Source organism: Lathamus discolor, chromosome 1, assembly GCF_037157495.1.
Source record: "Lathamus discolor isolate bLatDis1 chromosome 1, bLatDis1.hap1, whole genome shotgun sequence".
Taxonomy (NCBI): Eukaryota; Metazoa; Chordata; class Aves; order Psittaciformes; family Psittacidae; genus Lathamus; species Lathamus discolor.
The window spans coordinates 75056130-75070461 of NC_088884.1; the positions used below are offsets into that span (position 1 = coordinate 75056130).

At 44.5% G+C, this 14332-nt stretch overlaps 2 protein-coding genes across 5 annotated transcripts in view; one reads left to right on the forward strand and one right to left on the reverse strand.

The window, feature by feature from the left end:
• Window positions 1-746: 746 nt before the first annotated feature.
• Window positions 747-7188, reverse strand: TMEM213 (transmembrane protein 213). Of its 2 annotated transcripts, none has more exons than XM_065680815.1 (3): window positions 6863-7188; window positions 4997-5062; window positions 747-3411 (listed from the first exon to the last, which is right to left on the reverse strand). In XM_065680815.1, exons 1-3 carry the CDS (start codon window positions 6942-6944, stop codon window positions 3242-3244), a joined length of 318 nt encoding a protein of 105 aa, XP_065536887.1. In that variant the 5' UTR covers window positions 6945-7188; the 3' UTR covers window positions 747-3241. The 2 variants fall into 2 exon arrangements, with proteins under 2 accessions (XP_065536887.1, XP_065536878.1); XM_065680806.1 differs by having other exon boundaries at window positions 4997-5065; window positions 6863-7153.
• Window positions 7189-7198: 10 nt separating this feature from the next.
• ATP6V0A4 (ATPase H+ transporting V0 subunit a4) overlaps window positions 7199-14332 on the forward strand; it is a 33336-nt gene continuing 26202 nt past the window's right edge. The window contains exon 1 of one of the 3 annotated variants that reach the window (XM_065680781.1): window positions 7199-7283. The gene's annotated coding sequence lies outside the window, so the exon portion shown is untranslated. Of the gene's footprint in view, window positions 7284-12191; window positions 12493-14332 lie in introns of those variants that run through there. The other 2 variants (XM_065680792.1, XM_065680770.1) reach the window with 2 other exon arrangements.

Consider the following 14332-nt stretch of genomic DNA (forward strand, 5'->3'; position numbering starts at 1 on the left):
GTGTTTTTCAGTCACACTTATTTTTATTCAGCCATGTAGGTTTCAACCATTTTTTTACTTTCCCTTGTACTAAATCATATGAGGTGGAATAGATTTCTTCTCCATCTCACTCCAGTTAGGAACTTTTTGGTCCAAAGACGTAGAATTTGACAGACAGACAATGTACTGGAGTGTTAATGCTTCCATCATCATTCTGTGAAGGTACTTTGTAGTTTAATAAGTGATATGAATTATAATTTTATTTTTTACATGCTTTGAGATGTACAAGGGCCTAAACCAGCTCAGTGCTACAGCATGACATTGTATGTTGCAGTCTGAAGGTTTAGCATAGCTGATAAATCAGAAATTCAAGGTTTCCTGTGGGAACAAAAAAGACAAGTTTCCTGAATTACAACAAAAAAAACCCAAACAACAAAACAAGGCATGTGTTGGGACGTTTGTGTAGCCCCCTTGAAGTCAATAGGTCTTAGGCAACATAACATTAGTTGGGGATCTATTATTGGAGGTATTATAATGTCAGTGATGTTATTAGGAACGTGAAATAATACACAATAAATGAGTACACCAGTGTATAACATGGCTCAAAGACCACATCTATAAGGCATTGTACTTTAATTTGTACATTAAAACCAGACCACAGCCTTTTACTGTGACTTGTCTTAAGACAGTGGTTATATCCCACAAGCTATGCTACTCTGTGTTCCCTGCCTAAAAACATTCCAGGAAATATAACAACAGACAATAGAGAATCTTTAGATTATATTTAATCAGGTATGTATAATCCATTTTGGTACACTAATTTTTCATATCATAATTTTATATCAATTTCTCAAGTCTTTTGGGTGCAACTTTTTCATTCCACGCTTTCTGTAACTACTGACAACTTCCTGAAACACTGACAATACTGTTCAGGCTTTTCTCCTTTTACATGGTGTGTTGCTTTGCATTGTATTTGTGATTGCCCACCATGCCTAGGATCAGTAACGCATAAAGTATGTATCTTAATGAGTCTCTTTAAAATAATCTTTTATTTTTGTACTGAATTGCATAGGAACAGATGAGATGTTTACATTGGTAGCCTCTGAGCTTTTGAGATGCTGCCACTTTGTTTAGGGATCCTGAACGCACTGGGATCCCAGTGTGTCCCATAAATACATTTTATTTATGTTCATAAAAATCATTACAGGACTACATTTTTCTAAATGATTCAATCCGCTTCCTATGAAGTCAAATGACTTGAAAAGAAGAAGCTATTGATCAAACCTGGCAATATCATATGTGTGATGCACTAAGGAAAGAAAACGGTTGTATTAGATCAGAGGTTTACAGATCATTGTTCTAGAAAAAGTACACATTTGACAGCAGAAATGATCTGTAAGATACTGCATTTGTATAGCTGATGTTGCAGGCTTTAGGAACACCCCTGAATTGTCCAGTTGTTACGAATCTTGTTTGTGGATGTTGTGCTGGGCTGTAGGACATCACATGCTTACAACCCTTGAGACTGAAATAGATATACTTCCGTGACTGGCTGCATCCATACACCTACAGCCTTAAGCCAAGGAATTGTGAAAGCTATGAAACACATCTCCTCAAAGATGAAAGCCAGTGCCATATCCAGCAGGTGCTTCTGTGTTCCCAACCAAGAGAATAATCTCCGTAAGACTGGAGAACTGTAGGAAGAGGTCTGCAGAAGGTAGGCGCTAATGCAATACGTGGGGATTTTTTCACAGTATCACAGTGCTTTCAGGCCAGTGCACATTTTCCACTATTAAATCTAGTAAATCAGGAAAAAAATCGTATATGTAGCTAGAAGATTTCTTGTGTATCAGTGATTGTAGAACTCACTGTTCTTTCAGTCAACACCAACAATAAGATGTAGGCACTTTGATCAGGACAACTCTGTGCCATTTCAGAGTGATCTGCATTTCACTCCAAAAGACTTTGTGTTAAATAATACTAATGATAGGGAAGGATGTCTTCTCAGTGTCCAACTTGTACCCATTCCTCTTGATGGTAGATGACTGCCCATCACTCTGAAATGGCAGAGTTGTCCTGATCAAAGTGCCTGGTTGTGCCAGAACCAATTTGAGAAATCTTAAACTGGTATATATCTATCTTTTCTAACTAGAACAGTTATGCACTGATAAGCTGAAGGGAGGCTTTAATGGTATTTAATGCATCTCCAAAAGAGCTTGATTTTATTAAAGAGTAACTATGTTTAATTTCAGTCTGTCTCTAGCAGGTTTGCTAATCCTTTGTATGTCTAGATGGGTTTAACACAGATTTATTGTTTTAATAATGGATAGAAATCAACTGGTGCAACTGCCCCAAACCAGACAGTTTGACTGCAGAGAGCCAAATCCTCCTGCACAAATATTTCTTGTTAGAATCATGCTGCTAACAATTTGGGTTGAGTATTTCCTTGCCAGTATAAGCTTTATCAATATAAACCAGTGAGAATCTTTCCATCAGTAAGAGTGTTTATTATCATCTTGCGTAAATAGGAATAGTTTTGTGTATGACTTGGATATGCTGGTTTAAACCTGCTTGTCATGGTTCAGCTTGGTTTAGTTAGGCAGGCACAAGATGAACAAATACAACCACCGTTCAATTCCTACAAAACTGCACATATGAATTGCACTAGAAAAACTAATTTTAATTTCAAAACAGCCCAAGCAATCCTTAAGTTTCCAGAACAGAGCTTTCACTGGTATCAGTTAATAGACTTTAAAATAGGGCAGGTGAGTGAGAAGGACTCAGTATTATCAATGAGTTACATCCATTTACTGATGTAGCAACCTGGTCTGTAGCTTAGTTAACAGATCTGGTAAAACTGATCCTCCAGAAAATAGCTTTATTTTCCCACTTTCTGTTTCAAAGCCAAAGGTTATGTACTGGCTTGTCTTAAGGCAACATGCTATAGACTAGTAATTGGTCCTTCAGCACCTCATTCTGCTGGCACAGTCACAGCAAGCATGAAAGGTCTTGGGGAAAAGGTTTTCTGTGCAATGTGGGACGTATGTGGTGGCTCACAGGGACGTGCCCGCTCCACACCTTGGCCAGCAGCTCTGACCTGCCAGGGAGGATTGCCCTGCAGACGCCCTGATTAGATTTGGCCATTTTTGGCTGCAGGTACATTCCATTTCTGTTTTGTTTCTTAAGAAGTGATCTAAATGCTTTGTCATTCTGTCTGCACCTCACTGCTCCCAGGTGCTGCTGCTTGCTGGCTTGCCCTGCTTCAGGCCACCAAATATTTGGGTTCGTCAGGCCGGAGTTTCATGGCCTTGTCCACACAGAGCAGGATAAGAGTCAGAAACCAGAGGCTCCAGCCAACGGCTGCTGCAATCCATCCATAATCATCCATGCCCGTCGGGCAGCACATGGCTGCTTGCGTGCAGATGTTCACATCTGGTGGAGAAGAAATGAAGTGAGCTGATGGGAGGCTAAGTACATACGAAGTTTCCTTTGCTAGAAGGCAGGTGAGATGGTGAGTTTACTGTCTGTCCTGCAGCCTGTCGTTTGCCTTGGCAACTTTCCCCTAAGCCTGGCTCTTAACCTAGGGGATGGCAAGATTCAGTTTTATCTCCACATCTTCAAGACTCGAACACCCCTTTCTGGGCAAACACCTGGGCTGCTCCTCTTCACCACTCTGTCCACCATTACAGAAATTTTTTTAAACACCTATTTAGCATCTCCTCAGTCAGTTTCAGGAATGGAATAGGATAGAAGTAGTTAAAATTTCAAATAAACCCACGGTAGACAAACCTTCATGTGAGAGAATAAGAGTTTAGGTACCCAACACCTCTGCCAGCAATAGAAGCAGTCGCTGCTCTCTGCTAGGCTGCTAGCTGTGACTTGTGCGTAACAACAGCAAAACACAGAGTCAGTGGGGATCCCCAGTTTATGTGTTTAAAAATGAAATAATTTTTAACAATTCCATGTTTTTTTTCTTGCATCTTTTGCATTTTAGTTTTGTTGTTTACATCAGTCCAATTTCCTGAAGTCAGTCAAGGAATATGTCAGTAGTTGTTTAATTTATGTTGATATTTAAAGGTATCTGCCCTACTTCTTCCATTATGAGGACACAGTGAAGATACCCAGCTTTGTGTCTGCATCACAGGTGGTAACATGGAAATATCAAGGGAAGCCTGGAAGACCATGGTACCCCTTGGGCTGGAAGAGAAGCTGGGTGTGAAACCCCAGCACGCAGGGGAACTGAGGCAGCCAAAACCACCTTGCGTCTATGTGCATTGTGTATTGACGTGCACAAAGCTTGTCAGCTGTGAAAAGTGAATGCCTCTTGAGCATGATGTAGGGCAGGCAGCCTCTTGTACATTTCCAGGGAAAAGCAAAGTGAAGGTGCTGCTTGGCTGCTCTTGTTCATGTACATCAGGCAGGACCATGTTCCTTTCCATTGGCTTTCAGCACACTCAGTTACAGTTGTCCTACACTGTAGAGGGCAGCTCTTCCCACAACAAAAGAGACACGGTTTGTGTGTGCCTAGAGAAGGGAGAGAGGTGCCTGCACCCTATGCCATGCTTTGAAATAGCATACGTCTATTTGTATGCATACTATAATTTAGGAAGTGCAGGACTGAAGGGATGTTTGACATTTAGGATGGAGGATGACTCAGGGAGGATGGTTGGCTCTCAGGTTGTCTGGGACTGGATGTTTGGGGAAGACATGGTAGCTGGGGGCAAGAAACACTCTTGGGAATCTGTATTGTGCCTAAAGGCAGGCAGTCTGCAGGGAGCTTTAGTACACACAAATTGAATTAGCTATGAAATAGTATGTTCAAAGCTATGAGTCCACCTGAAGATACCTAAGGTATGATGGGCATGCCAGTGGAGGAGTCTTAGAAATGTGTCCTAGAGTTTCACCCACAGTAGCAGGCTTTACAAAAGATAAATCCTTTTCCAGGATAGTCTCTCAGTCACCTGTGTACTTTTATCACCTAACTCTATCATGGTAGTAATGATTTATAAATACTTACTAAGACATGGTGTTTCGTACTCAGTTGTGACCACTGAGCTTGTTGAAGCATTGGAGACCTCTTGAGCTGCTGCCAGAAGGAAAGCACAAGAGAAAAGGCAAGTTACATTAAAAAAGCCATAATGGGCATCAAGCATGAAAATCTAGAAGCCTTGCAGAGGTCTGTAGGATGGCAACAACTTCGAGAAAGTAAGTTCTTCTCCTAAACATTGCTGCAGCAAGGTATGCTTTCTCATCCCACCACTGTGAACACAGGCTCTGGAGACCTGCTCTAGCACCAGGCATAATAAGCAACTGAATCACTGTGCCTATACCTGAGTATGACCCTGGTGTGAGCCATTCACTCAGAGCTCAAATTATTCACTGTCCTTTCCCAAGCTACAGGGTCATATTGAGCAATGACTGAAATGAGAGAGGGCATTCAGCATTCAGTGGCATGGGGAGACCCATAGCCAGTGACCTGTACATCTACCTCCTTCTGCTCTTAGAAAATTCCCAGTAACTTCAGGGTGTGAAGGAGTCTGGCAGAGCTGAGGGCTGAGCCCATCTGTGGAGAGCACCAGCAGAGCAACCACAGCCTCGGTGAGGAGCTTTGGCTTTGCCGCAGTTAAGGTACAGCTGTGCTTGAAACTGTTCTGGCTGAGCTCCAGCTCAGGCCAGCACGAAAACTAGTCCAGGCTGGAAAATACAACATACAGGAAAAGCTACAGGAGTAAGGACCTGCAAGCAGATGGCGGGGCTCCAACGTGCTGCCTGTCCACAGACCGGGTAGAAGCTATGGGAGAGCTGTTCCCAGTCAAACCATCCTTCTGAGCTGATAATTTGGAGTGTGAGGAAAATCAGTTCCAGCCTGATTTCACTTAAGACCTTGAAATAGCAGCTGGGTTTAGTTTAAGCTCAGGAGAACAAAACAGAACAAGACTTCTTACCAAACTTCTGCTCTAAGTTTCGTATTTTCCACGTAACAGCAAATAAACTGAGTTTGTCCTGCAGGTGATGCCCCTCTTACGGTCACCTGCTGTTGCCCAGCTTTGCATGTTGACCTGACAGGCAGGCAGCAAGACCAGAGCTTTCCTTATGGCCACTGACACACTAGGAGCGGGTCCCTGGGCAGCCTGCTCCAGGGAAGGGCCTGAGTACTCCCCATTCCTCTTTCTGACTGTGCTAGGACTTGCTGAATTACTTTGGCTAAGCCCATGACTTGTTTTCTTGGTTAATAAGTACCTCACGGGAGCACTAGAAAGAATCATTAAGAACTGTGTGTGAGCTGTGGATGCCAGCCACTGGATCATGTTTATAGACTCCGCAGACCTGTCAAAGCTAACCCATCTTTAACCTGGCAGGTCTCAGCTGGTGCTGATACAGGGATGCAGGCAGGAGCCTGGTGGGAAAGGAGCTGCTCACAGGTCTCAACTGCATTTTATTTTTGGCAACTTCTACACTTAAGGAGGCACCAAAGCCGTATTTCCCACAAAAAAAGCACCTAGTAAGAGCTAAACCGGACTACACTGAGCCTCCTGGGTGGTATTCCAAACAGTCCCTTGCCTCAGCCAGTATGGAAGGCCAAGTAACCGTGGCTTCTTACCTCCTTGCCATTCAGTAGAGCAACCTAGAGCTCAGTCACATTTACAGTGGCTCTGTAAATAGCTGGTAAAAGCACATCTCTTCAGAAAGATGTTGTGATCAATCACATTACTGCTAATTCTCAATGGCATTAGTCAATTCCAGCTCTTAACACTTTTTAGATCAGACAAGGGAGCCCACCTTTTTTTAAAGGAACAAATTACTGTCAGTGGGCAATATATTTTGCTCTGGAGCAGGGGAAAAGGCGGGGAATAGAAACCGGAGCATGAGAGAAGACACATACCAGCTGAGCAGGAATACCAGAGCACGGCGGTGCAGAAGAGCACGGCGATGGCTGCCGAGGGCCCGCAGGAGAGGCGCTTCATGCCGTGGGTCTAGCTCCCACCCAGGTGGTTGCACAGGTGGGGCTGCTGTCGCTGGCAGCGCTGGTTCAGCAGGTCCTCCGTATGCTCAGAGAGCTGGTGTGCAGGGCAGAGGGTGGAGCAAAGGAGCTTCCTGCTGCCAGGACACCTTGAACTTTCCAGCCACAGCCTGGTGAGGGGAGCGAAGGGCTCTGACCAAAACAGCCCCAGCAGGAGGTGGATACCGGCGCTGAGGCAGGCGGAGGGCCCCTGAAGGTCAAGCCAGGAGGTTTCTCCTCAGGATCTGCTGCAGCTGGAGGGAGGAAAGGCCTCCGGAGCGAGCCCTTCCCAAAGAGGCCTCAGGCAGGTTGCTGGTGCTCTTCAGCCCTAGTCACTTGTACCTTCGGGTGCTGTGTGAGAGCAAAGCTATGTGGGGCCTGTTCTGGGTGTGCAGCCATCCCATGGGGGGCGAGGGGGAAGGTGTCCGGGGTGGCAATCCTACTGGAATGGACAGTATTTAAGAATTATTTCTCTTTTATCTCACCACACTGCTGAAACCCACAGGGGAGGGATGTAATAGACGTCCCACGTGAATGGCATAGTACAGAGTGCTGCAAGAGATGCGAGACTGAGGTTTGTTCAGTCTCCTTGAGAGTGAAGCCCATGTAGGCTTAGCCCTGCCTTTGTGGGGTGAACCTGCTTGTCCTCCCCACTCGCCACCAAAACCACTCTGCTCCCTTCCAGCCGCATTCCATGGTGCAGCAGTGCACAAGCAGCCAGAGGTTTGCCCTACAGAGAAGGCTCACCGAGCAGCAGATGAAGGCAGGCCTGCTGGAAGAGGCATGTTAACCCCCCTTGTCTCCTTGTTTTCATGTCAACACGCTGCTGGGGCTGGCAGAGTTAGGGCTGTGGTGGCTGGTCCATGACAGCCACCTCCGGCTGTTGCAGGTATGTGCATCCCTGTCCTTGGGCTGGCACCCAAGCAAGGGGTGGCCTAAGGTATGTTGTGCTCTGCTGGCAGCCAGGCTGGGTGTGTGACCCCAGTGGCCATCACTCTTGGCCTCAATAGGCATGAATCACATCAGGAGAGGTGCTGTAGAAACACTCCAGCTGCTCAGAGTTGCTTGAATTTAATCTATAGAAATAATAATCTCTGCCTCATTTCAGCATCTAAATTCTTTTGTGCTTGTTGTCTTTAATTCGTGGTTTTATCTGAGCGCTCTGTTGTGTCAAAGCTAAAACTCAACTCTTTGCTGGGGAAAGGCCTTTCTTCCAGCTTCACCTTTCCCTCTGGAATTTCTCACTCATGATTCCTGATGGAAGTTGACCTGGCAGTTAATTTTGCGAAAATAAGGAGTACAAAAGTGTTGTGTGCAGCACAAAATGTTTGAGGGGAAATGAAAAGACAAAACTGCTCTGCTAGTGCATGAATGATTCAGTTTTTAATGAAATCTCTTTTAACTATTACCTAAGTGCTCTTTGTCAGCTTGCAGGTAAATGTGCCCATTTCTAAGGGGTGCTGAAAATTAACATAGCATATTTCTTTCCTTTCCAAAATGTGTTCCCTCCATGGCTCAGAAAGGGCCTGCTCCAAAGCCTCCTGGAGCAGCAAACAGGCTGTGCTTGGCTTCGGTGGTTTTTGGATCAGATTGAAAATGAAGGCTTTGCTTGATAAGTTCAGACACAACGGGAGCCCTGTAAAATCATCTCCTGACACAGATTTGGTTTTGTTTCATTTCTTCTTTGTAACATGTTCACATTTCAGTGTTATGACTGCCTGAAGAGTGATAAGAGTCTCCAAAGCCTTCCCCAAGCTTGGTTTCTATGCATCACATGAATGCCTGTCTCCACAGGGGTATCCTGGCACATGAGGCATGACAGCTGCATCAGTAGAGATGGGGGTTTCCTCTCCTTGGGGTCCTCTTTCCATGCATTTTTCAAGGCAAGACTCCATTTATTCTTAAATTAGGTACTTCCCCACCCCTCCCTTTGGAGACTTTTCCACGGTGTGTAGGGCTGCTGGTCAGCTTTTCCTTATGATTATGAAGGAGGTAATACCTACCATTTGGTATATTTTGTGCCACAGAGAGCTTTCCAGTTAAGGTTCTCTGGTGACCAAGGTGTACCCTTGACACATCACCACCAGGTGTGGCACTCAGCAAGTTATTACCTTTGTCACATACTCACTTTGTCTATATATATTTTTTCTGTTTACATAGGCAACATGCTTGTATTTTCAATTCCAAATAAAAGCTGATTGCTGCTGCAATCCTTTTCCATCCCAGCAGTGACCCGCATGATGTCAAGTGAGCTATAGCACAATATTTAACTCAGGGCAAAGCACACAACTCTCAAGAGCACAGCAGAGCAGGTACATCATCTCTGGTGTATCAGCGATAGGAGGATAAATCTCTTTCTTCCATATGACACTTGAGGTTGGGTTAACTACACCCCTACTCTCATTTTACTGTACGTGATGTGCTACTCTGCTTATCTGCTGTGATAGGAGTGAGCTTTGGTGAAATAGAGCTCAAAACTTAATGTCTCATGTTGCCACACAAAACCTTCTGCATGGTGGAGCTAAGCATGGAGTGATTATAACTGAGATATTGATCCCAGAGCTACCTACAGCTGCTGAAGCTTCCCTGTGCTACTGAAAGTGATGACTGCCCAGCTCTGGAGCGGTTGCATGTTTGGGATCCCCCTAAGCCCTGTGTGTTGGCACACTGAGGTTGATGATTAGCTGATAATTCCAAGTTGCTATGCACTGTGCAGCCTGTGAGATTATGGTGCTCAACACCAAGGAGGATGCTAGGTGGTGTGAGACCACAGGAGGGAACTGTCTCCTATGCTTGCTTTGTAGGTAGCAAAATCTCCAAGTGATGCTCTAGAAGAGGCATGTGTTGGGAGGGCAGGTCTGTCTGTTAGCATCTCACTGTCTTTGTATTGCAGGGTTAGCTTCCTCCCAGGTGGCCTTTTTATAAAGCTCAAAAAACCTTAAGGGCCTTTATAAAGCCCTCAAAATGGCTTTAAAGAGCTCAAAACCTTAAGCCTGAATTTGTCCATCAGGGAGGGGGCCATTATGTTTAGTATCCTCATTGATGTGAAAAATAGCCATTTAAGATAAAGCTACCTATGAACAAGGGATTTGATTTTTAAAGTGAGGCAAATGGAGGAACAAAATTCAAACTCACAAAGATTTTACTTTTTAAATGAAAGAAGGGGAGGAAGGATATGCTTTCTATTGCACAGAGGAAAGCAGCTCTAGCATTTTGAAGTACTCCACAACCCTGCCTTTTTTGTTTCCCAGTCCAGGCTGGGGTTGCTATTTAGACAAATGTTGAGCCTGTGGCCTTGCTGTGACCTCATGCTGTACCTCTGGAGACCCCAGTGAGGGAGTGCAGGTCTGCCTTCATCTAACCAGGGCAGAGCTGCCAGCGTTGACAATGAGTCCACTGACAGGGCTCCTCTGAATTGCACCTTATCATCGGCTGTCATCATCTGATCTTTAATAATAAGATTATTATAAAATAACATTCTTACGTCCACATGCCAGAGGCATGAAATAGGATATGCTTTCTGTTGTTCTTCTCTACCCAGGAACGCGACAGAGGGAAGGGTAAGAGAGATGGCTTTGTCCCTGTGCTTCATGTTAGCTAATGGGATGGAGTAACTGGCGTTGTGTGGCTTGCTTTTGGTGATTGTGTGTTGAGGGCACCTTCTGCTCCCCCTGTCCTAACAGCTTGTAGGAAGTAGCTGAGTGTAGCTTTGGGCCTGAGTAAGAGCAGCATAAGTGCAAAACAGGAACAAATCCTGGTATTGTCAAATGAGCACAACAGCTTTGCTAGGGGGAAGAATGTGATGCGGGTTCAGAGGTGGAGAAAGTAGTCTGAGAAGCTGCTTTATTTTGTTGTGTCAATATCTATCAGTTGATAACTGAATGATGACTCCTCTTATTTATCATAGCACAGACTGGAAGGCAGTGTCCTTCCTTTTCCATACCAACTTCTCCACAGTACTGCATGATGGCAATGACTTCACCTCTGCCTTACCAGCAGTCCTGATTTCCCAGCAGAAAATTCTGACTTTCGTCAGCCTTTGCTATTTTTCTTTAGTAGTGCTGAGGGAGAAAGCAGAACTGATCCCCAGCAGTGGCTGGTACCGGAGGAGCACAGTGCAGCTAAAGCAGGTAGGGGGCCAGGGAGCGCATGGCCAGCTCAGCTGGGCAGCTACTGAGTAAAATGGAAGTTTTAGGCCCACCTATCAAAATTATCTTATATTATCTTATTGTCATATCTTATATATTATTATATATCTTATTATTATATTATCAAAATTATCTTATAATTTTGAATACCTCTTTTTTTGGGTCATGCTGCTTGAGGCAGCTGGATTTCAGGAAGTGGCAGGAGCCCTCTCGCATTAGCTGGCCTCGTGAAGCAGGGCCCCTCTTCGTTGCTTTTCAATAGAAAACCTCTGTACTGAGAAACTCACTGCTGTTACTCACCTTTCAGCATTGCTCCCTTTGGACAAGCTATACCTTCCGGCTTGTTGGGTCAGGGTTACTGGGTGCCCCTGAAAAATAACTGGTCTGGGAAAGCAGTTCTTTAGGGGGTACTTTATGTATAGCCATGAATTTTCATTAGGTCTTCTATTGAGATAAAACTTCTTTTGGGTGCTAGATTTAATAGTGATCCAGCCAGCCTTATTGACCAAAATGAAACCCTGCCTCCTCTGACCTCCATGGGAGCTAATCCATTGGTTTCAGGAGCAGCTGAATTTCTCTATGGAGCTCCTACTTCAGCAGCTGAAGCAGGAGAAAGTCTATAAAGCCACTTTTTCCCATAGTATTTGTTATTTCAAGGGACAAGAATCAAGTTCCTTGTCAGCATTGCCCCAGGCTAGCACAGCACTGCTGGCTGAGACCCTGCCCTCCTAGCCCTCTCTTTGCTGTACAGGTCTGCCTGTCCCCTGGCTTCAGGAAAATCATTAATCTCCCATTGTTTCCCTGTCCTTTCCCGGGCTGCCTCCAGTGAGGAAAAACCAGCAAGAAACAACGCAGAAATTTTCCACCTCCCTGGCGACTGATCCTCCATCCAAGGCTTGCAAATGAGTTTTTATGTGTTTATAGCTCTCCGTATACAGCAGGTTTCAAAGGTGGCTCGTTTTTGGGTGGCCAGGGCAGTGTGAGCCGGCATGCCTCATCTGTTATTAGTCTCAACAAGCCGTGTGCTGCTGCAACACAGCTCGCACTTGTCGCAGACCTGACACAAGGGTTGTGACCAAGCCAGACAGCTCTGGGTCCAGACCACCTTGGGGGTGCTTCAGGACAGAAGGGGTTTTTCTCCTCTGGTCCAGACCAGTTCTGACTTTAAAAGAAAAGGTTTGCTGTGCCCTGTGCGAGACAGGACAATTGGCCTGGGTGCTTCACTTACTGCCCTGCTCGCCCGGCGAGGTGCCTGCAGCCATGCCAAAGCACCGTCCTGCTGTCGTCGCCTGACGGGATGCACGGCTAGCCAAGGGAAGAGCTCGCCTCTTCCTCGGGGCTGGAAAGGAGCGCAGTGGCTGAGAGGTAAACCTGAGTAACACCTTCCCCAAAGTGACTTACAGCACTGGGGTTTACCCTGCTCAAAACCCAGTGTGCTTTAATGCACTTTAATGCAGTGTACTACTGCTGGAAAACGGCGACTGGGGAAATTAACTGTTCCTCTGCTAAAGCAAAAAACTGGAGGGGGGGGGGATGATGTTGATAGAGGCATGGCTGGCAGCAGGTGCCTTTGGGAAGCCTCCTGTGTCTGCAGGAATGGATGGAGGGTGAAGGCTCTTCCTTTCCAGCAGGGCTGGGCAGGGTTTCCTGGCTGGAAAGAGGTTTCTCTTTTTATTCTTCATTTTGCTCTCGTTCCAAATCAAGATGAAAGTGAGCCTTTGGGGGTTTTCACTGACTGATTACCGGGGAAAAGCAGAGCCCTGGGTATGGATGGTTTTAAGCAGTTTAAGTAAGATATTTCCAAATATTTCATTTGAGTTTTGTTCTTTTAAGTCTAAGATTTGAATGCTTTTTTTAATGGAAATTAACTGCAGGTTTAGAAGCACAGAGCTGCTTTAAATTCTAGTCTCTTCACAATTATCAGTCTAAAGAAGTTAAGGTGGAATATTCTGACAATCTTTTAAACTAAGAGCTAAGGAATTTTTTTTTACTTCCTTGGACGTGTAAGTGAGGCTCTCTTGCAGCTTTTGTGTCTTTTTCCTGTGAAAAACATAGTTTGCTAAAACATGTCCAACCAACTTTAAAGATTATAGCCTTACTCAACCCACTGGAGCTGGCACACTGTATGTTTTCTTTTAGCAAGCTACTTGTTATCTTGTATTTTCAACATCTTAAATTGTTTAGTGAATGGCTACAGAGAGTAAGAATAGGAAAACTCACAGGGTAATAGAGCAAATACAGGGTTGTTACTGTGGTGCTCCTGTTAAACAAGCCTTTAATATCTTGCAAAGTGTTTCTCTCATATTTAAGATAAATCTTTCACATGTTATAAAGAAAATTATTAGAATCCACATTTTAAAAAGTTGCAAGACAAGGTTCATGGAGAAAGAGAGAGACAACTGACTTCCAGTTCCTCACAAGAAGTAGAAGTGAGGTTATAAAGGGATTTTGTTTTGCTATTTGTAAAATGTAGGTTTGCTACAAAATTATATGCATGCAAGAAGTGTATCTACTTGCATCTTTTTCATTGGGAAAGAATAATTACTGTGTTTGTGCATGCCAATCAGTTAATTTTGTGCAAGAACAACTAAAGGCAATTTGTATGTTCAGGTTATTGAAAGTCAATAATAAGAAGCATATGACAAAAGGATCTTTTGTGAAATGCACATGTCATTTTGAAACCAGTCCTTTATGGGGAGAAAATGCTTTTTAAACTTGAAAGTTTGTTTTAATTTAAATGAAATAGTCTCTTCTTCTCCCTGTCCACATATAACATGTTCCAAACGTGTTTGCAATGCTATATTCACACTCCCAATAAAAGTGATAAAAACCAGTCAGGCCTCTTTCACCCATCTAATTGCAAGGTGAAATTAATGATTTTTCTTTTCTGCGTTGTGGAAGACAAGTAGAAACTAGGGTTTTCATAAGCTCATTGTCCAAAACCCAAATAAAGGCCAAAAGTGCAGTGTCGAGAAGCATCTTTGGTCTGGCAGAGGACACGGCAGGGTATTTGCTCATCATCTGTCCTAGAGGACCAGAGGCTTCCCTCTTTCCCTGTGTCACATACACACTTAAGCATCCATCACTGCTCTGGTGGGATGAAGCCTCATGTGGGTTCGAGGAGGCTTACAGGAGGTAAAGAAACCTTTTGAAGGATGCAATGGGTAGCACTGGGTTAGCTTCCAGCATCTTGACTCAGTGATCA